This window comes from Stegostoma tigrinum, chromosome 3 (genome assembly GCF_030684315.1).
Source record: "Stegostoma tigrinum isolate sSteTig4 chromosome 3, sSteTig4.hap1, whole genome shotgun sequence".
Classification (NCBI taxonomy): domain Eukaryota; kingdom Metazoa; phylum Chordata; class Chondrichthyes; order Orectolobiformes; family Stegostomatidae; genus Stegostoma; species Stegostoma tigrinum.
The window spans coordinates 95,699,461-95,721,816 of record NC_081356.1 but is presented as its reverse complement, the minus strand read 5'-3'; the positions used below and the strand labels follow the sequence as shown (position 1 = coordinate 95,721,816).

General features: G+C 42.5%; 1 protein-coding gene across 1 annotated transcript in view; it reads left to right on the top strand.

The window, feature by feature from the left end:
* Positions 1-22,356, top strand: part of LOC125450905 (ras GTPase-activating protein 1-like) — a 172,530-nt gene that overhangs the window by 69,697 nt on the left and 80,477 nt on the right. The window contains exons 9-10 of the mRNA XM_048527279.2: positions 9,783-9,861; positions 21,418-21,535. Coding sequence (XP_048383236.1) covers positions 9,783-9,861; positions 21,418-21,535 — 197 coding nt within the window. The remainder of the gene's footprint in view (positions 1-9,782; positions 9,862-21,417; positions 21,536-22,356) is intronic.

The window sequence follows — 22,356 nt, the reverse complement described above, 5'->3', positions numbered from 1 at the left end:
CGTGATCTCACTTTGGCAGTTCAGGGAGGCATTGGAAGTAGCATTACCATGCTGCAGCAAGAGGTAGTGGGAATGAAAAGTCTCAGATAATCTGGGAATAAAACATTGGAAGGGTGGCCTATCTTGTGCCAGTGGTTTTGGTATCTTGAGTGCTGCCCAACACTTAGCATTGCCTGCCCAACAGTCAGCAGCCTTTTTATACTCTGCAAGGTAATTTTCTCTGTGGAGAGAGAAAACTGACATTTTCTGACCTGAGCATTGTTTGCTTTTTGTCAGTTTGGATGCTTTCTTTTGACTCCATTGGGTTTTAATGGCCTCATACTGACAGGGTGGCTCTTCATGCATCCATAGCTAAGGATTTGAGGGATGAGTAATTAAAATGTCTCCCTTCCTCAAATTCTGTCCACTACCTTGAATTTCAATATTCAGACATTCCTTTAAAATATAGTTTAGGGACCATTCAACAATCTGAAATATTAACTGTTATCACTTTGGCAGCATCCTTGAAAAGAGACAGACTTGCTGAATGCTTCTAGCAATTTTTACTGTTTAGTTTCAATTTCTAGCATCAGCAGTATTTTGCTTTTGTTCCTTCAAAACTATATATAAAAGAATACATAAAATCACGACCTGACCAATTACTACCCTATCAATCCACTTTCCACCAGTTTGCTGATAATCAAGTCCACTTGACTTACCGTTCATCCTGATGGAATTTACAAAACAGAGTTAATGTTTCAGGTCCGGTGACCCTTCATCAGAACTGATGGTGGCTGGGAAAGTGTCAGTTTATATGCAGAAAAATCTGAGGGGGATGGGGTAGGGAGTAAACGATAGGATAGATTCTGAAAGGAAGAGAAGAACAGTTGGATAGACAAAGAGTTGATAACGATCAGGCTGGGAGGGTGAATAGTTGTTAATGGGGACTGTTGGGGACTAACAGGTGGTGTGAGATGCAGGCTATGTGGTAACAAGGTCTGCCGTGTGGGTTAGGGAGCTGGGACATGAGAGAGGGTTTAGTCCATAAAATTATTGAACTCAGATTGAGCCCAGAGGGCTGCAGGGCCACCAAGCGGAAAATGAGGTGTTCTTTCAACTTGCATTGAGGTTTGCTGGAACACTGCAACAAGCCAGAGACTGATGTTGGCCAGGGAACAGGGTGTTGCGTTAAAGTGGCAGGCAACAGGTAGTTCGGGGTGGTTTTTTTTGCGAGTAGAACATTGTTGTTCTGCCAAGTAGTCACCCAGTCTAGAGGAGACCACATTGTGAGCAGCAAATGCAGTAGACCTAGATTGTGGGAAGTGCAGGTGAAGTGTTGCTGGAAGGTACGTTTGGGCCCTTGGATACTGGGGAGGGAGGAGGTAAATGGATGGGTGTTGCATCATTTCCGGTTACAGGGGAAGGTGCTGCAGGTCTGCTGGTTGGGGAAGCCGGGGGGTGGAGTGTTGGGGGTGAAGGAAGTATGGACCAGGGTGCCCTGGAAGGAATGGTCCCTGTGGAAGGCAGACAACGGAGGGGAGGGGAATATGTATCTGGTGGTTGCATCTTGCTGGAGGTGGTGGACATGGCAACTGATGGTCTTCTGGATGTGGATGCTGGTGGGATGGTAAGTAAGGACAGGGGGACCCAAACAGTCCTGTTCACAATGCGGTGCCCTCTATATTGGGGAAACGAAGCATAGACTGGGTGACCGCTTTGCAGAACATCTACATTCTGCTCGCAAAAAAGATCCTAAGCTACCTGTTGCCTGCCACTTTGATGCACCACCCTGTTTGCTGGCCAACATCGCTGTCTCGCTGCAGCATTCCAGCAAACCTCAACACAAGCTGGAAGAACAACACCTAGTTTTCCGCTAGGGGACCCTGCAGCGCTCCGGACCCAATATTGAGTTCAATAATTTTAGGGCCTAAACTCTCCCATGTCCCAGCCTCCTGCCCCACATACCAGCCCTTGTTACCACATAGCTTGTATCATACACCACCTGTTGTTAGTCACTAACAGTCCCCATTAACAACTATTCACCTTCCCAGCCTGATCATTATCAACTCTTTGTCTATCCAACTGCTGTTCTCTCCCTTTTAGGCGCTATCCTGTTGTTTACTCCCTATCCCATCCTCCTCACTTGTTTCTGCATATAAACTGACACTTGCCCAGCCACCCAGTTCTGATGAAGGGTCACCAGACCTGAAAGGTTAATTCTGTTTTTTCCTTCACAGATGCTGCCTGTCCTGCTGAGCATTTCCAGCAACTTTGTTTCTATTTCTTTTAACTATATTTGTGTTTTACACTGGTGTTGAACGCTTGGTTTCTTAGGTGTATTAATAGTGATAATAATATAATAACAATAATCAAAAGACTCGAAAGCACTCAGCCATTTCATAAAGAAAGGATGGATTTAGTCATGAGGGGTATAGACAGGGTGGATAGCAAAAAGCTTTTTCCCAGAGTGGGGGACTCAATTACTAGGGGTCATGAGTTCAAAGTGAGAGGAGGAAAGTTTAAGGGAGATATGCGTGGAAAGTTCTTTACACAGAGGATAGTGGGTGCCTGGAACGTGTTGCCAGCGGAGGTGGTAGATGCAGACACGTTAGCGTCTTTTAAGATATATTTGGACAGGTACATGGATGGGCAGGGAGCAAATGGACACGGACCGTTAGAAAATAGATGACAGGTTAGACAGAGGATCTTGATCGGCGCAGGCTTGGAGGGCCAAAGGGCCTGTTCCTGTGCTGTAGGTTTCTTTGTTCTTTGTTCTTTGTCCAAATTCTCCTTGTTTCTGATTTTGGATTATTTTGTGTAAGATATGGAGCATTTAGATCACAACTGGTTTTTTGATTGTAATTGTCAACTTACTATTTCTGACCAGCTCCTGATTGTTTGCTTAAGATGTGAGTTATTTAGGAATTGTCCCTTTCAGTACAGCTTTTCCTTGTTAGCTCATGTTTATGACTCTTCTCAGTAAGAAAACGAAGCACTACAAAATATTTTTTGTCTTAGTAGACGATATGTAGTATCACATGCTAATGATTCATATCATTCCAAATGTCTAACTTATTCACCTAAATGTTCTGAAAAATTTCTCAGCCTTTCAATAACTTTTTGTCAAAAGAACAACTTGTTCCCGTGTGATTTCACAATAACTACTGTTGCCTGGAGCAAGTAACTTAAAAAGTCACCTTCTTTTTAAATTCTCCAGTGATACAGGTGTGTTATTACCAAGAATCAAACCATCTCACTCTACTGAAATTGTACAGCCTAGATTGTCTTATGAAATCATTATATAAAATTAATTCCACAACTTAATTCCAAAGTAATACATGCATAGACCTGTCACATCCTTTAACTGCTTTGCTTCAAAAGTAAATGAATTAAGAAGCTGAAGTATATTGCAGGACAAACCGTTGTAGTTTCAAATTTTAAAACATTGTGGCAATTCCAATGTAAATGGTGGGTTGTAGAAAGTGAGTTTCCTCCAGTGCTGAGTCCATCAGGCTGATTCATAAATGCAAGCCTTCAGCATTTGTTTATTTTGAGGTGAGGTAATGTGACATGCCATTTAACACACAGACAAACATAGACCAGAAACCATATATGTATCAATATCTTTCATTTTACAATAATTAAACATAATATAGTATTAATACCTGGTCAAATAGATGCATAACTAAACTATAATTAATTATTGAGATATAAACTCAATCGTGTTTCAGTGGGTCTAGTGTCTTCAGCCCTCGGTTCTACCACTCTTGTTGCTTTGTTTACTGAGATTAGCTGCTGCTCTTCACAGTTGCTTAGTCCCAGGATAGCAGTGCCTGTGTTTCAGTGAAGTAGAAATTGAAGCTAATATCTCCTCTTTGTGTCCCTTTAATTTCAGTTGATACAAGGAAACTGAGATGTGACAACTGGTGTGTCATTAAGGCAACATTGCTCTGTTTCAGAGTGTCTTTACTTGGATAACCATTTTCTTTCAGCTTTTTATCCTTTTAGGTCGTTTTAAAATTTAAACTATTTTTCTAACCAACCTGCTCAGAAATGTTATTATACACCTCCCAGAGCAGTTGAGGCTTGATGGGGTGGAATTTTTTTAATGTGTTCAGGAAAGTTTCCTCAAGTACTATCAAGAGGGCTCTACTCAGGAAGGGGCGAAACTTGACCTACTCTTGTGAAATAGGGCAGGACAGGTGACTGAGATGACAGTGGGGGGAGCACTTTGGGGCCAGTGGCCATACTTCTATTCATTTTAAAATAGCATGGAGAGGGGCAAAATTGGTCCACACGTTCATGTTGTAAACTGGGGCAAGACGAAGTTTGATGGAATTAGACAGGAACTTGCAGGGATTGATTGGAGCACTTTGTTTGAAGGCAAAGGGACCTCTGGTAAGTGGGAGGCCTTTAAAAGTGTGATAGCTAGTATTCAAGGCCTAGGGCAATGTTGACAGGAGTAGGGTATCCTGGATGACGAGATATTGATAGTGATAATGGGAACCGCAGATGCTGGAGAATCCAAGATAACAAAGTGTAGAGCTGGCTGAACACAGCAGGCCAAGCAGCATCTCATGAGCACAAAAGCTGACGTTTCGGGCCTAGGCATGGCTCAGGAGTAGGCAACTGAGATCAAGGGAATCCCTGGGGATATGTAGGGGATACATAAGCTATGGATACGCTATGTGGACAACACCTTTGTCATCATTAAATGGACCAGAATAGAGGTGACACAAACTTTTAAACAACACCCTCACCGGAATAAAATTCACCAGAGAGGAGGAGAAGAACAAACAGCTCCCATTCCTGGACATCACAGTAGAGTGCAAGACAAATGGGAAACTCCAAATGAAAGTGCACAGAAAAGCCACACGCACAGACTAGGTACTGAACTTCAACAGTAACCATCCCAGCACACACAAACAAAGCTGCGTGCGAACACCATTTAAATGGGCAACAACACACTACAGCACCACAACTATGCCAAGCAGAAGAAGAATACCTCTTCCAGATTTTCAACAATAATGGATATCCAAAAAAGTGGGTCAGAAGATGCCTACACAAAGAACATCAGGAAGATACTACACGCCCCAACACATTCATCACACTATCCTACATCAGGAACACATCAGAACTCACCACAAGACTTCTATGACCGCTGGGCTTCAGAGTGGCACACAGGCCCACATCAACCCTACGGCAGCTGCTCACCCGAACTAAAGACCCACCATGGACAGGACCACTGTTATCTACAAGACCCCCTGCAGATACTGTGAGAAACACCTACATCGGACAAACAGGAAGTAAACTAACAATAAGGGTACACGAACACCAATTGGCTACAAAAAGACATGACCAATACTCACTCATCTCAATCCACATGGATAAGGAGAACCACTAATTTGACTCGGACAATACCAAAATTCTGGGGCAAGCTAAGCAGAGATAGGCATGGGAATTTGTAGAAACCTGGCACTCCATGAATCAAGCCTTTAATAAACACAGACCTTGGCCCCATTTACACTCCAGTACGAAGGAGGCTGCACTGATGATGTTACCCAGCATAATAACAAAATGTTTGTGGAACAACAAACCAGCTCGGTGAGCCAACCAACCTCAAGATTCTTGGGGATAAGATATACATGCATTGAGAATGACCAGGTTTGGTTAGGAATAGACAGCATGGCTTCATGTGTGGGAGATCATGTCTCTCAAATTTGTTAGATTTCTTGGATAAAGTAACCAGGAAGGTTGATGAGCGCAGGGCAGTGCGCGTAGTCTATACAGATTTCATCATTAAGGCCTTTGGTAAGGTTCCAAGTGGTAGGCTGCTCTGGAAGGTTAGGTCATATGGAATCCAGGGAGAGTTGTCAAATTGGATACACGATTAACTTGATGATAGGAAGCAGAAAGTAATAGTGGCAGGGATGCTTGACGGACTGCATGCCTGTGACGAGTTGTGTGCCTCAGGTCAGTGCTGTTTGTTATCTATATCAAATATTTGGATGAGAATGTACAAGGCACGATTAACAAGTTTGCGGATGACACTAAAGTAGGTGGTATCATGGAGAGAGAGGAAGGTTTCTAAGGTTTTGGAGTAGATCTGTAGCTTGGGTTGTGGGTGTTGATGTTGGTTGGCTCGCCAAGCTGGTTTCTTGTTCCACAGACAAGGAGAACCATGACTTCAACTGGGACAACACCAAGGAGGAACAACACCAACACCTGGGACAGGCTAGGCAGAGGCAAGCACGAGAATTCCTGGAAGCATGGCAGTCCATGAAGCATGCTATTAATAAACACATTGAACACGACCCTGTATACGTTTCACTACGGAGGAAACTCGGAGTGAGGCAGTCCATCACAATGGACCCCAGAGTTTAAAAACCAGGCAGGAAGACACACCAACACTTTATCAGAGGCTGCACTGAGTAAGTTACCAAGCATGGTAGCAAAACGTCTGTGGAACAAGAAACCAGTTTGGCAAGCCAACCAACCTCAACAGTGAGGAAGGTTGTCAGAGGGACCTTGGAGTTCAGGTGCATGGTTCTTTGAAATTGCAGTTACAGGTAGATAGGGCAGTGAAGAATGCATTTGGCACACTGGCCTTCATCAGTCAGGACATTGAGCACAGAAAGTTGGGAAGTTTATGTTGCAGTTGTACCAGATGTTGATGAGACCGCACTTGGAGTATTGTTAAGTTTTTGGCACCTTGCCATAGGATAACAGGAAAGAGTGCAGAAGAAATTTACAAGGATGTTGCCAGACTCAAGGGGCTGATTTATAGGAAGAGGTTGGAGGAGCTAGGGCTTTATTTTTTTTAGACCATAGAAGACTGAGAGGCAACCTTCTAGAAGAGTATAAGATCATGAGAGGCATGTGTAGGGTGAACGCACTCTTTTTTTTTCCCAGGGTTGGGGAATCGCGGACTAGAGGGCATCAGTTTAAGGTAAGAGGGGACAGAATATTTGGGAACTTTTTTTTTTACACAGAGTTTGGTATGCATATGGAATGAGCTGCCAGGGGAACTGGTTGAGGAGGGTACGTTAACAACATCTAAAAGGCATTTGGATGAAAACGTGGATAGGAAAGATTTTGAAGGATAAGGGCCACATTCAGGAAAATGGGGTCTGCGTGGATGGATATTTTGGTCGGTTTGGACCTGTTAAGGCTGAAGGGCCTGTCTCCATTCTGTGTGACTATGTGACCCCTGGTAGGGATGGTTCCACTGTGCCACAAGAACCCCTTTTCTGAGTGGAATCATGCTACTTTGTAATTAGGCGTTCTGGTATTAAACTTCATATCTATAATTACAGGCTTATTTTCTTACCTTGTTTCTGATCTAGATGATTGTGAGAATTTTGTTTCTGTGGAAACCGTTGTATCCAGCAATTGTCTGTTGTTTTCCTGAACTTACTGACCTCTTCCAGGCTGCGTATGTTTTGGTTTCTTTACCTTCACATCTTCCCTGTTGCTTTGCATCAGGTAACTGCACTTTCTTCATCTTTCTTCTGTCCAGATATCTTTTCCTTGTAATTGGGGTTTTCATGGTATCTAGAATCTGATTCATATGTGGGATATTTTCTTTCATATCTGAACTTGTGGGATCCACCTCAACTCTTCTCTGTGGTAGGTATTAGTTTGTTGCTGTTTCATTGCAGCAACTCTCTTGACTGATGGCTGAATATTTGAGAAGATGGGGTCTTCATTTGTCTGCTTATGGCTTCATGAACTTTACAGCCTGGAATATTGTGAGACTGTCTTTTCTGGACAAATCAAGTTGTGCTTCCAGGTATCCGGAATTCCACATTGCCTGCTCTGTCTTGTTTCTGTTTTTTAGTCTTGCTTACAAATTGTCAAGCAGTTTATCTGGTTCCTTCTCAGTCTTTAGAATTCAAATCAGTGAACCTGATGATTTGACTTTCACAGGCACGGTGGCTCAGTGGTTAGCACTGCTGCCTCACAGTGCCAGGGACCTGGGTTCACTTCCATCCTTGGGCGACTGTCTGTGTAGAGTTTGCACATTCTCGCTGTGTCTGCGTGGGTTTGCTCCAGGTAATCCGGTTTCCTCCCACAGTTCAAAGATGTGCAGGTTAGGTAGATTGGCCATGCTAAATTGCCTGTAGTGTTCAGGGATGTGTAGGTTAGGTGGAGAATAGGTCTGGGTGGGATGATCCAAGGGCCAGTGTGGACTTGTTTGGCTGAAGGGCCTGTTTCTACACTGTAGGGACTCTGACCTATGATATAAATTAAACTTTCTGAAATTTTGTCAAGACTTTGTTGTCATCCTCACTCACTCGCTCATTACCAGCTTGTAAACAGATTTAACTCTTTCTCACTTACCCACAAAAGCTGACCTTTTCCTCATCTCTGGTATCTTTTTTTCAGAAAACTATTGAGTGTTAGCCTGCGCTTGTACTACTTCTGATGTCTCTATGGTGTCACTGGGGCTCCATTTTGCTAAGGGCTCTAGCTGCATGGTTATTGCTGCGACAATAACAGTTTTGCTCTTGCATGATTCAACCAGTTTTCTGTCTTGGCAGCTTATTTATGTTTTTGTTTTGATTTCAGATTCCATGTTAAATCAGTTTAAACTGTTTTGATCTTAATCATAGAAAACATGATAGCAGCAGGATGTCTTCTACTTTCGCTAAGTTGAAAATAAGACTCAAAATGCTATAACTTCATATTTCTTCCAGTTCTTCAAGTAGCATATATTGTTGCTTGACACTTGGCTGCAGTGCAGCAGATAAGCACGGTGTTGTGGATAACAACTTTTATAAAGTATAGTTGCTATTCCTTTACAAACAGGATAATACAACAATCTTTTCATTCAGGGATTTTTGAGTGAAAATGTTTAAAACATGCTTATAACATCTTTACCGAATTAGCATAATTGGTGGGAGCTTACTAAATCAAGCTAGCAATGTAGTCAGCCTGGAAGATAGGTTCTGACTGACCAAATTTGTATTTTTTTAAAATGGGAAAATACAAAATAAGTGGTTCTAGGTGTAACTGTCGTTCAAAATTTCCTTTTAATCTTTGTTTTGCTGGTTTGGTCACTTGTTCTCAAATGTCTGCCCATTCGAAACATTACAAATTATAATAGGCCTTTAAGAAAAGTCTTATAAAGTTACCAGAAATAATGATAAAGCTGCGCATAGGTCAAATTTTAGAGTACAGCAAAAGGAAAATCAAGAACTTATCGACAAAGAGAGCATAGAAAATTAATGAAAACTAGCAAAAAAACATTAAAATGGACCATAAATGCTTCTATTGGTATACGAAAAGATTATTTTTGCGAAGACAAATGTGTCCCCTTTCGGACAGACGATCAGGAGATTTTATACGGGGGGATAGTAAAATGGCAGAGAAGCTGAATTATTACATTACCTCTGTCTTCAAAGGAAGATGCAATAAATCTTATTGATTTTGGTTAGATTTTGGTAGTGGTGATATTAGCCCATACACTATCATAGCAATTTTTTTGAGACAGTCATTTGTATAATCAAGCTACTTTGTTCAAGCTACTTTGTTAATGTTTGTTCCTGCTATATACTTGATTGCAATGTGTATTTGTTTGGTAGCTCTTAAGATTGAAAATACTTGAGTATTTTCATGTTACAGTATTATGTACATGTAATTTCACCTTGCAAGTTTGACAGGCATTATATCATATTTCATAATCCTAAAGAGTATTGCATGTGTTTATCCTATTGGTCAGTTGAGCTTTCTAAGTATAGACAGTTCGTTGCTTATGACTTTGACAATTTATTTAAAGATATGTATGCATTTTATTTCAGTATAGAAGAAATCATTGAGCACTATAGGAAGGAGCAGATTGTTGAAGGTTATTACCTCATAGATCCCGTTCCCTTGCAGGTGAGTTGCAATCTATCCAAAGTAAGAAAACATTGTTACCAACACATCACATGATTTTAAATGATTAACATATAGGTGTTATCTTTGGCTTTTTCAGTCGACTTTTTTAACTGTGCATAGGGTTAACCTAATGTAAAACATTCGCTGTTCTGAGTAACTTTAATTAGTTCTAAAGTGTTCCCATTTCTTTCTACATGTTCTTCGTATTTTTGATATTTTCCCGGTCAGTGGAAATACATACTTCAGTCTGCAAATTTCAGATTCTGGTATCTGTGAACATATTACAGTTATACAGAATCCAAATATGTATTATAGAGTTTCTCCAGTGGAAAAGCATAGTTTCTGTGTGATGGGCACCCGTGAAAATACAAATTTGGTTTAAAGAGTTTTGAGGAAGTGTTTGCTTGTAGGAATTAGTACACCTTTCATGATACTGTTCACTCTTGCTGTAATGCTTGTGCAAGCATTAGTTTCCACAGATAAGACCATAAGGTGTAAGAGCAGAAGTAGGCCATTTGCCCCACCAAGTCCACTCTGCCATTAAATGCGGTCGTGTCGATCTGATGGTTTTCAGCTCCATTTTGCTGCCTTTTCCACAAAACCCTTGATTCCTTTACTAATTAGAAATCTGTCCATCATAGCCTTGAACATACTTAATGACCCACCTTCGTCAGTCCTTTATGAAGAATTCCACAGATTCACTCTCCTTTGAAAGAAAATATTGCTGCTGAACTCCATCTTAACGGGTACAGCAGATGCAGTATACCACATTAGCAGATGTGCAGATGAACATCTGCTTGATGTGGAAAGTTTTCTTGGGGCCTGCGATCGGGGTGAGGGAGGAGGTATAGGGGCAGGTGTAGCACTTGCTGCGATTGCAGGGAAAAGTGCCAGGTGAGTTGGGGCTAGAGGTGAGTGTGGAGCGGACAAGGGAGTCACAGAGAGAGTGGTCCCTGCGGAAGGCAGATAAGGGTGGGGAGGGAAAAATGTCTTTGGTGGTGGAGTTGGATTGCAGATGGCGGAAGTGTCAGAGGATGATGCGTTGGATCTGGAGGTTGGTGGGGTGGTATGTGAGGACGAAGTGGATTCTTTTTTGGTTGTTATTGTGGGGACGGGGTGTGCGGGAAAAGCGGGAGACACAGTTGAGGGCGTTCTCGACCACTGCAGGGAAGAAGTTGCGGTCCTTGAAAACCAAAGACATCTGAGACATATGGGAGTGGAATGCCTCATCCTGGAAGCAGATACGGTGGAGGTGAAGGAATTGGAAATAGGGGATGGCATTTTTGCAGTAAGGTGGGTGGGAGGAGGTGGGCTTGAAATGGATATTCGTTTCTAGGTGGTTGCCCGAGATGGAGACGGAGAGGTCCAGGAAGGTGAGGGAGGTGTTAGAGATAGTCCAGGTGAACTTAAGGTTGAGGTGGAAGGTGTTGGTGAAGTGGATGAACTGTTCGAGCTCCTCATGGGAGCATGAGGTGGTGCCGATAGTCATCAATGTAATGGAGGAAGACGTGGGGTTTAGGGCCAGTGTTGGTGTGGAAGAGGGATTGTTCCATGTAACTTACAAAGAGGCAGGCATAGCTTGGACCCATGCAGGTACCCATGGCCACCCTCTTTGTCTGTAGGAAGTGGGGGGAATTGAAGGAGAAGTTGTGGGTGAGGACGAGTTCGGCTAAGCAGATGAGGGTGTCAGTGGAGGGGGACTGGTTGGGCCTACAGGGGTAGGAAGAAGCGGAGGGCCTTTAGGCCGTCTGCATGGGGAGTGCAGGTGTATGGGGACAGGACGTCCATAGTAAAAATGAGGTGTTGGGGACCGGGGAATTGGAAGTTCTGGAGAAGGTGGAGGGAGTGGGTGGTGTCACGGACATAGGTAGGGAGCTCCTGGACCAAGGGGGAGAAAATGGAGTCCAGATAGGTGGAGATGATTTCTGAGGGGGGGCAGGAACAGGCGGAGACAATAGGTTGACCAGGGCAGTCAGGTTTGTGGATTTTGGAAAGGAGATAGAAGCGGGCGGTGCAGGATTGGGCAACGATAAGGTTGGAGGCTGTAGGTGGGAGGTCACCTGAGGTGATGAGGTTGTGGATGATTTGGGAGATGATGGTTTGGTGTTCGGGGGTGGGGTCACGAGCCAGAGGGCGGTATGTGGTGGTGTCGGAGAGTTGGCGCCTGGCCTCAGCGATGTAGAGGTCAGTGGGAAGTCTCTTTTTACCATAATCAACATGGTTATATGGCTACCATTAGTCTAGCTTGTTTTATTCAAGTTTGTCAAACTGACTTTCAGTCACTATCTGCTATGGTGGGATTCAAACCCATGTTTGCAGAAAATTAGCCTGGATTTCCAGATTACTACTACACTGTGCCACTGCCATCCCAAATTTTATTAACAAACTGATGGCTGATAGAAGGGTTTTTTAAAATTCATACATATGACGTGGCTGGGTATCAATGGTTGGCCTGCATTTATTGCCTGAGAAGGTGGTGCTGAGCTGCAGACCATATACTTAGGTAAAGCAACAATGCTATCAGGGAGGGAGTTCTAGGATTTTGACCCTGTGATACTGAAGGCAGAGTGACCTATTCCCAAGTCTGGATGGTGAGTAGCTTGGAGGAGAACTTGCTTGTGGCAGTGTTCCCATATATCTGTTGCCTTCTGTTCTAGAGGGAAGTAGCCACGGGCTTGGAAGGTGCTATGCAGGGAGTCTTCATGAATTTCTGCAGTGCACTGTGTAGATGATGCACACTGCTGCTACTGAGTATCGGTGGTGGATTAGTAGAATCTTTTAGTTTTAAGCATCCTTCGTGGTCACGTATAAAGTGACCCCATAAATTAGGAGACTTAATGATTGTTCTAAAATAAAAAGAACTCCGTTTAACATCTAATATGAAATAGTACTAGCTGCAGTGTTGACTAGATTGTTTAACTGGGACTTGAACTCACAGCTTTTTGATTCAGATCAGAGTGCTGTCACTAAGCCAAGATTGACATTTGGTCAGATCTTCACCAAGGTGGATAGCTCAAGTTAGGAAATTTTCTAGTGTATTGAAAAGTCCATTTTTTGGTCCAGTTGTGGAGAAGAAACATCAGGCCCACCAATCTCAGAAAGAGAGTATAAGTAGCCACATATGTGGTGATGAGTGCAGATATGGTATGAGTAGAAGATTTGCTTCATTTCTCTGGGACTTCATCTGTTGTTACACAAGTTCCTAGACCCTCTAGCTCTCACTTCTCACCCCTTACTCAGTAGACCACGGCCTTTCAGACCCTCCAATGTCAATATAATGGCAACTCATTCCCTTTACTCATATCTTCATGCTCCTTCATGGTGATGGGTGCCTGGAGCACGTTTCCAGCGGAGGTGGTAGAGGCAGGCATGATAGCGTCATTTAAGATAATCAGATGTACAGCTGGATGAACACGACAAGCAGCATCAGGAGCAGGAAAGCTGATGTTTTGGGTCAAGACCCTTCTTCAGAAAAAAGCATCACTTAAGTTGTATCTCGACAGATACATGAATGGGCAGAGACCGGAGGTCACAGACTGTTGGAAAATAGGCGACAGGTTTAGATAGAGGGTCTGGATGGCACAGGCTTGGAGGGCCGAATAGCCTGTTCCTGTGCTGTAATTTTCTTTACTCTTTTCTTTGCTCTAAATAGGTAACTCCTTATTCTGAGATTATGCCACCTGGTTCTATACTCTCCCAAAAGATGAAACGATCTCCTCAGCATCTGCCTAGTCAGTAAGAATCCTCTATATTTCAATAAGGTCTAAACTCCAATGCATACAAGCCCAACCTACTCAACCACTCCTCATAAGAAAATCCCTCCCAACATGAGAATGACCAAAGCATTTTGAGATTCATGCACCAGGACCCTCCGTTCACGCTGCTGTGGTTTCCTTTTCCATTTAAATAACATCCACTCTTTTATTCTTCATGCCAAAGTGCACAACCTCACCCTTTCCCAGATTACATACTAATCTCTCCGATACAGTGAGATAGAATATCTCAGTGAGAAAACTCATGGGGTTAGAATCATGTACAGAAATGAATTGAGAACTGTTTGGTAGGTGGAAACAATGAATAGGAATAAGTGGGTCATTTTGGAGTGTTACATAGTGACCAGTCAGGTACCACAGGGATCAGTGCTATTCACAATATATACTAATGATTTAGATGAGGAAACTGCATGTCATATCTCCCGAGTTTACAGATGACACAAAGCTGGGTGGGAAGGTATGCTTTGAAGAGGATGCAGAGAAGTTTCAGAATGATTTGGATAAATTAAACAAGTGGGCAAAATTCATGGCAGAAGCAGTTTAATGTGGATAAATGTAAGTTTATCTACTTTGGTAGCAAAACAGGCAGTAAGATTATTATCTGAATAACAACAAGGGGAGGTGCAGTGACATTTGGGTGACTTTTTACACCAGTCACTGAAAGTAAACATGCAGGTGTGACAGGCAGTGAAGAGGGTAAATGAAATGTGGGGTCTTTATAGCAAGAACCAGAGATCTACAGTGGAGAAAAAGGCCCTTTGGCCCGTTACATCTGTGCCAGTCAAAAATAGCCACCTAACTATTATAATCCCATTTTCCAGCACTTAACTCAAAGCTTTATATGCCTTGACATTGCAAGTGCACATCTAAATTCTTAAATGTTGTGAGGATTTCTGCCTCTTACCACTCTTGGAGGCAGTAAGTTATCAATTCTCACCATCCTCTGGATGAAAAATGTTTCCTCCCATCTCCTCTAAACCTTAAAGTCCCCCTGTTGGTTAATACCTCTGTCAAGTGGAAAAGTTTCATTGGCTGTCCTATCTATGTCCCTCACAATTTTATATTAGCCCAGTCATGATCCCTCTCGGATGTCCTCCGCTCTAACGAAAACAACCTCAGTCTGCCCAATCTCTCTCGACAACTGAATCTCTCAAGCCCTGGCAACAGCCCAGTAAATCTCCTTTGCACCCTCTCCAGTGCTATCATATTTCTTCCATAATGTGAATTCCAAAATTCTACAGCAATAAGTCTAAGATAATGAAAGGAGAAAATAAACTGAGTGCCAACTAGCCAGGAAAATAAAAACTGACGATGAAATACAGGCTCCTTAAAAAATGAATCTGGGGAGATAGTTGTGGAGAATAAGGAAATGGAAGATATTTTGCATTGGAACATTCCATTATTATGAAAGTATGCAGGGGAGGAATGAAGTACCATCATCATTACTAGATTAGTAGTAGTAGACAAATTAATGGGGCCAAAGACAGATAAGCCCCCTTGCCCTGATAGCTAATATCCTGGGATCATAAAAGCCCCCGGTATCAACGGAATCCCTGTAGAAGTATACAAATTAGGAGGAGCTTCGCTCCTGAACGAACTCAACCAATTTGCACTCTGTTGGGAACAGGGTGAGGTGCCAGCTGATCTACGTGACTCTGTGATAGTCTCCCTGTATAAGAACAAGGGTGAGAAATTGGACTGTTGGAACTACGGAGGTGTCACTCTGCTGTCTATGGCCGGGAAGATTCTCTCCAGAATCCTCTTGGACAGACTGATTCCCACCATTGCGGAGGACAGCCTGACAGAAAGTCAGTGTGATTTTAGAGTGAACAGAGGCACATCTGACATGATCTTCACACTTCGCCAACTTCAGGAGAAATGGCCTGAGCAGAACGTTGGACTGTACACGGCATTCATTGACCTCACCACAGCCTTCGATACTGTCAGCGCGACTGTCTATGGAAAATCCTGGGGCAGCTCGGATGCCCTCTAAAGTTCTTAACCATCCTACAGCAACTTCATGAAGGTCAGAGCAGCAAGGTGAAATACAACGGTGACCTATCACACCCATTCCCCATCAGCAACGGTGTGAAGCAGAGCTGCGTCTTGGCACCAACGCTCTTCACCATCTTCTTCAACGTGATGCTGTAGGAAGCGAAGGAGGGCATCATGAACAGCATCTACATTCACTTCCGCCCGGACGGCAATATCTTCAATCTGCGCCGCTTCCTCGCTCGCACGAAGACAACACGGGAGCCCATCATGGAGCTGCTGTATGCGGACGACTGCGCCCTACTTTCTCTCACAGAAGATGTGCTACAGACTGCAGTGACGCACTTCTCCGAAGCAGCAAAGGCTTTTGGGCTAACGATCAACCTGAAGAAGATGGAGATCCTGTACCTGAAGAAGACGGAGATCCTGTACCAGAAGCTACCATGCAGCGCATACAACCCACCTCAAATCTCAATCGACGGCCACCCCCTTAACACAGTCAAATGTTTCACGTACCTGGCAAGCATAATCTGTAATGATGCTACAGTCACAAGAGACGTCGACAATCGCCTTGCGAAAGCAAGTCGTGCCTTCGGGCAACTGCAGAAGCGTGTATGGGGAAACCACTCGATAAGCATGTCGACGAAAATCCAGGTTTTCAAGGCCGCGGTCGTCACCACACTGCTCTATGCTCCGAGGCCTGGGTTCTGTATCGGAAACAGATGCGGCTGCTGGAATGATTCCACCAACGTTGCCTGCGCTCTATAGTGGGCATCACCTGACAGGACCGCGTCTCTAACAAAGTGCTGGAAAAGGCCTGGCTCCCCAGCATTGAAGCGATCCTTCTCCTGAAGCAACTTTGATGGTCGGGTCACGTATCGCGGATGGACAACACCAGAATACCCAAGACAGTGTTCTTCGGGGAACTCTGTGACAGCAAAAGAAACCGCGGTGCCCCACGTAAGCGCTACAAGGACCAACTGAAGCAACAGCTGTCTCAGGCCGGCATCGCCTCGACAGAATGGCAAAAGTTGGCCTCTGACAGGGACGCATAGTGGAAGAAAACTGCGACGGAGCAGTTCAAATGTTCGAGGAGAGCAGCTGCAGAGGACAGATGGAAACGCAGGAAGGAGCCCTAACCTCAAGCCCCGCTGTCCAGAGCATTCCCCCGCCCGCACTGTCCCAGGATCTGCAGGTCCAGAATAGGACTCTACAGCCACCAACGGTTGTGCCAACGAAATCGCTGACGAATCTCTTCCCAACTGATCTTCACAAGCGAAGAATCTGCCTGATAAAAGAACCACCTACAAACATAGTGGATGTATTCGTTATAATTTTCCAAAAATTCTTGAATTCTGGAGTGGTACCGGAGGATTGGAAGACTGCCAATGTGACACCCTTATTCAAAAAGGAAATAAGGCAAAAAGCAGTAACCACATACCAATTGGCCTAGCGTCTATTGTTAGAAAAGTATTGGATTCAATTATTAAGGAAGTAATAGCAGCATATTTGGATATTTGAGATAAGCAGAGTCAGCACAGCTTCATCAAAGGGAAATCATCTTTAATTAGAGTTTTTCAAGGAAATCTCATCAGAATAGTTTGAGGGGAACCAGTAGATGTAATTATATTTGGACTTCCAGAAGTCAGTTGACAAGGTACCTCAAAGTTCATGAAAGGGTCTACTCACGGGCTATTGAAGAATGAGAGGAGATCTCATTGAACCATTTAGAATTCTTAAAGTGCCTGACAGGGTAAACAGAATATGTTTCCCCTTGTGGGCTAGGGGACGTAGTCGCAGAATGAATGGGAGCCAATTTTAGACTTGAGGTGAGGATGAATTTCTTCTGAGAGTTGAGTGTCTACGCAACTCATTGCCACAGCAAGCTGTGGGGCAGAGTCCTTACGTATAATTAAAGGTTGAGATAAGTAAATTCTTGATCAGCAGGGGAATTGAGTGTGATGCAGGAAAATAAACATGATGAATGTCAGATTAGCTATGATCCAATTGTATGGCGGAGCCGGCTTGAAGGGCTGATTAGCCTACTTGTACTCTGATATTCTAGGTTTCTATTTTTGTACTAACAAAGCCAATCCTCCACCTTTTCCTTCCTGCCTGTGCTTTATAAAGGTCTTTACTCCTGAATATTTAGTTCCCGGCTTCAAATTCCTTGTGACCATGATTCTGTAAGGACCACTACGTTTTACCTCTGGGGGTGCTGTTAATACATTTGTTTTATTCTGAAAACTACATGTATTCAACTAAATAATTTTGCCTTCCTTTTTCTTTTGTTCCTCCCTTTAACCTTACTGCATTTTTTTTCAAGCTTGTGTTCTCTGACCCTTCCTGTTCTACTCTGGGTATCACTGTCAAAATCTGTGCCTTGCAATGCTGGTATATATTTCTGTTTTCTAAGTCAATGTCGTCATGCTCCCCCCTCCCTATTAGTTTAAAGCCCTATCTACCACTTGAGTTACTCACTTCACCAATGCAGTGGCCCTAGAACAGTTCAAATGAGCCGTCTAATCAGAACAACTCACTTCTGCGTCATTCACTAGTGTCACTGCCCCATGAACTGATACCAGTTTCAACCGTATTGAAAGTTCAGCTGTGCTTTTAACCCTTAGTTTATTTGTCCTATGTCAATTTGCCTGTGGCTCAGGTTATAATCCTGAGATTATCACCTTGGGTTCTGTATTTTCGTTTATCTTACATTCTAAATCTTTCTCCAGAGCCTGTTTTTCAGTCCTGTCACTGTCTCTATGCTTGACAACAACTGGATTAATTTCCTTGTGCCTTATGTTCCTTTCCAATGCCGAGGAGATGTTATCTAACCCTGAAACTAGGCAGGTCGCGTAGCATTCAGGACTCCCATTCATGGTTACAGAGAATAGTATCTATTCCACTAATTATACTTTTCCCCTCACACCACTGCATTGTTATTTTCTCCCCTGGTTGATTGTCTGTCTACCACGGTATTGTGATCAGGTCACTCACCCGCTCCTCCTGGTCTCCACTTTCATCCACAAGAGCTGGTCCTTGAGTCCCCATACCTGGCTCACCCTCAATAACGCTCTCTTGTCTTTGATTACAGAACAAGTTTGAAAGACTTAATTTAAGAGGTGAGACTGCCCCTTTAGAGCAAAGATTCCTGGTAGCTTACCTGATGCTTACCATCTTTCCTTGATGTCTTGAGCTCAGACTCTTTATCTTCAATTCTGATGCGAAATTGCTTCAGCTGCAAATAAGGGTTGGGGTTAAATCTTCTTGGTGTCCAACAGCTCCCACGTACAAAAGGTATATCACCTGACCTGCCATCACTATCACATTCAATTATGTTATTAGTTGAAATCACTCTAGTATCCCTGCTCTTTGCCCTTTTAATGAATTATTTCCTTTTTTAACACATTAATGTCATTCTTGTACATAACCAGCTGCTTTTTTTTAAAGGAAGTGATAGAAGACTACAGACTTCAACATCAACTGAAAACTTTATTTTCACTTTTAAAGACTAGAAATACTATCCAATCAGTTGCTTTGTTGAAACAAAAGACAACTAAATACCTGCCTCCTTCCTCTGCTTAACTCCTTCACTGTATTGTAACTCAGTTGTATTGTCTTGGCTACTTATATATGTTCCCAATGTAAAGGGGTGAAGTCACTCAATAAATGAGGGTCCTATTTCAGCTGGTTCTTTATGAAGCTGCACTTGCATTGCACCTCTTGAAAATAAGCCATCTTGAAGCTTGCAACAACAAACTTTATAACTGCTGAATTCTCTTGAAGCATACAAAAATTATAACCTAAATGAACTTGCAGAAGTTGACGATTTAGACACTTGCTTACCCAGTAAATTTTTTCTCACTCCACTAGATGAAACTCAGAATTGTTAACTGTGTGGAAGGACTCCATTCGGCCCATCATGCCTGGACTGCACTTGCTTAGTGGCAATACCCCCCCCGGCCTTTTCTCTATATCCCTGCGCACTGTTTCAATCCAAAGGATCATTCCAGTGCCGCCTTGACTGCCTCAGCTGAACCTGCCCTTACCAAATTTCCAGACAGTACATGCCATACCCTAACAACTGGCTGTGTGAATAGATTTTTTTTACCTCCCATCACCCTTGCCTTGTTTACACGTCACTTTACATGCATGCCGTCTTTCAGATTTTCCTTGTACGATTTGGAACAGTGTTTCTCGTTATTTACTCCATTGAGTCTACTCACGATTTTGAAATCCTGTATCAAATCTACTGTCTACACTTTCTCTCTCCATGAAGAACAGCCCCAACTTCTCCAGTCTGTCCTCGTGAAGTTTCTGATTCCTGGACTATTGTAAATCTTTTCTGCTCTCTTTCCAATATATTGATATTTTTCCAATGATGTGCCATTCACAACTATACACGTTACTCCAGCTGATGTCTAACAAGTGTCTTGCTCAAGTTCAACATCACCCTTTGCACTTGTACTCCATGGTCCTATGAATAAAGCCAAGAACTGTACTTTATTGACTGCTTGCCATCTTCAGTGATCTGTGCATATGTATGCCTAGGCCCCTTTAATCCTGTATCCCTTTAGAATTATACTGCCTAATTTATATTGTCTTGCCATGCCGTTCTGACTAAAGTGTATTGTCTCGCACTTCTCTGCATTGAATCTCATTTGCCATGTGTCCGTGCACTCCTATAACTTCTCAGTGTCCTTCTGGAGTTTCACATTATCTCCTCAATTTACAGTTGTTCCAGTTTTGCCATTTTCAATCTTTTGAAATTATCACCTACATGCTAAGCTCCACACTATTAACATATGTCAAGATAAATAAATTCTCTAATACCCCCTCCCAAGAAACTCCATTATAAACAAATGACCAGTGCAAAAAATATCCATTGACCGTTATTCTGTTTCTTATCACTCAGCTAATTTTATATCCACGATGCTACTGTCTCTTTATACTGTGACCTGTCAGTTTTCTCAAAAGTCTGTTTTGTAGAATAAGCCCATTACTGCCTCTTTATCACTTAAGAATGCTGTCTCCTAAGACAAACAATAAACCTTTCATTGTTAACTGGAAAAATATACATAGTAACAAATTCATGATCTCTCTAAACTATATGGTGAAAATAGGGCATTAGTGACTGTATGTAGTAACATTAAACAAAAATAAATAGGAGTTCGATACAGTAAAATGATATTTGATTTCCAAACAGCATTTTGCGAATGCTTGTGTGCTAGATATGCGGTTTTCAAATTGACCTGATGCCCATAAGGAAAGTGGGACAGATGACCCAAAAGTTTCTTTCATTGCTTTGAGTCTGTATAATGGTGTTGCAAACAAAAGATACAGTCTAGATTATAAGAGTCAATTCTATTTTATTTTTCTCTAATGAGAGTTCTAATGATCATCTTCTGTGTTGATCTTTCTGTATATCAGTTTAACTCCCGATCAAAATTAGATTAAAGGGCAAATAGCTGGTTCCCCTTTTGGAGTTCTTGTATTTGCTGGACAAAACAGTGCAACCCATAACATGTTGGATATGAATCCAGTTTTTTTTTGATTGAGAGAATTGTGGACTATATATGAATGTATCAAGACCTGTTGTTGTCCAGTATTATTGTCTATTGAACTGAATTAGTGGTTGTTTTAGTCACCAAGAAACATAATAATTGTACTCCAGATTTTAGGTTCAATATCGTATTGTTTTGTAGTTGACTTTTAGCCTTTCCGGTTTACCATTTGTAAAATATTTGGTAATTGAATAATTGAACTAATGAAAGATTTTAATCTTCTTCAGCATCAAGAGCAAGTACTCAATGAGTATGATGGTAGAGAAATATACAATACAATCCGGCGCAAGCCAAAGGATGCACTTTATAAGAATATAGTGAAGGATGGCTACCTCTGGAAAAAAAGTAAGATGTCTATCTTGGAGGTTGTTGAGTTTGACTTCCCCTTATGAACGATTTGTTTTTGATCTTTTGTGTGACTGCAAATGGAAGAAATAATGTTCTGTTGTTGAATTTATAAACAAAACCTAATAATTTTTTGCTGTTTTAGCTCCTTGCTTTAGCTTGGTCAGTACTGTTGTTGATTGGTATAACTAAAAACACACCAAAATAACCCGAAAAGCTGATTGATCTACAAATGTGCCAAGTCTAAACACAATGAAACAAAACCTTAAATCACAGTCAGTTGTAAGACCAGGATCTGAAATATTAGTTAACAAAGTGTGGAGCTGGATGAACACAGCAGGCCAAGCAGCATCTGAGGAGCGCAAAAGCTGATGTTTCGGGCCGAGACGCTTCATCCTTTTCTGATGAAGGGTCTAGGTCCGAAACATCAGCTTTTATGCTCCTAAGATGCTGCTTGGCCTGCTGTGTTTATCCAGCTCCACACTTTATTATCTCGGATTCTCCAGCGTCTGCCGTTCCCATTATCTCTGAAATATTAGTTTTTTTTTTGGCTGTCCGTAAATGCTGTCAGACATTTCAGGCCTAGACCCTTCATTTTTTTTTCTGATGATGGGTCGAGGCCCAAAACGTCAGCTTTTCTGCTCCTCTGCTGCTTGGCCTGCTGTGTTCATCCAGCTCTACACTTTGTTATCTCAGATTCTCCAGCATCTGCAGTTCCTATTATCTCTGCTGTCAGACATGCCTTTCCTTTTTATTTTACATTTCCAGCATCCACTGTACATTGTTTTTCTGTTAATCATAATCCCCTAAGAGAGACTAAG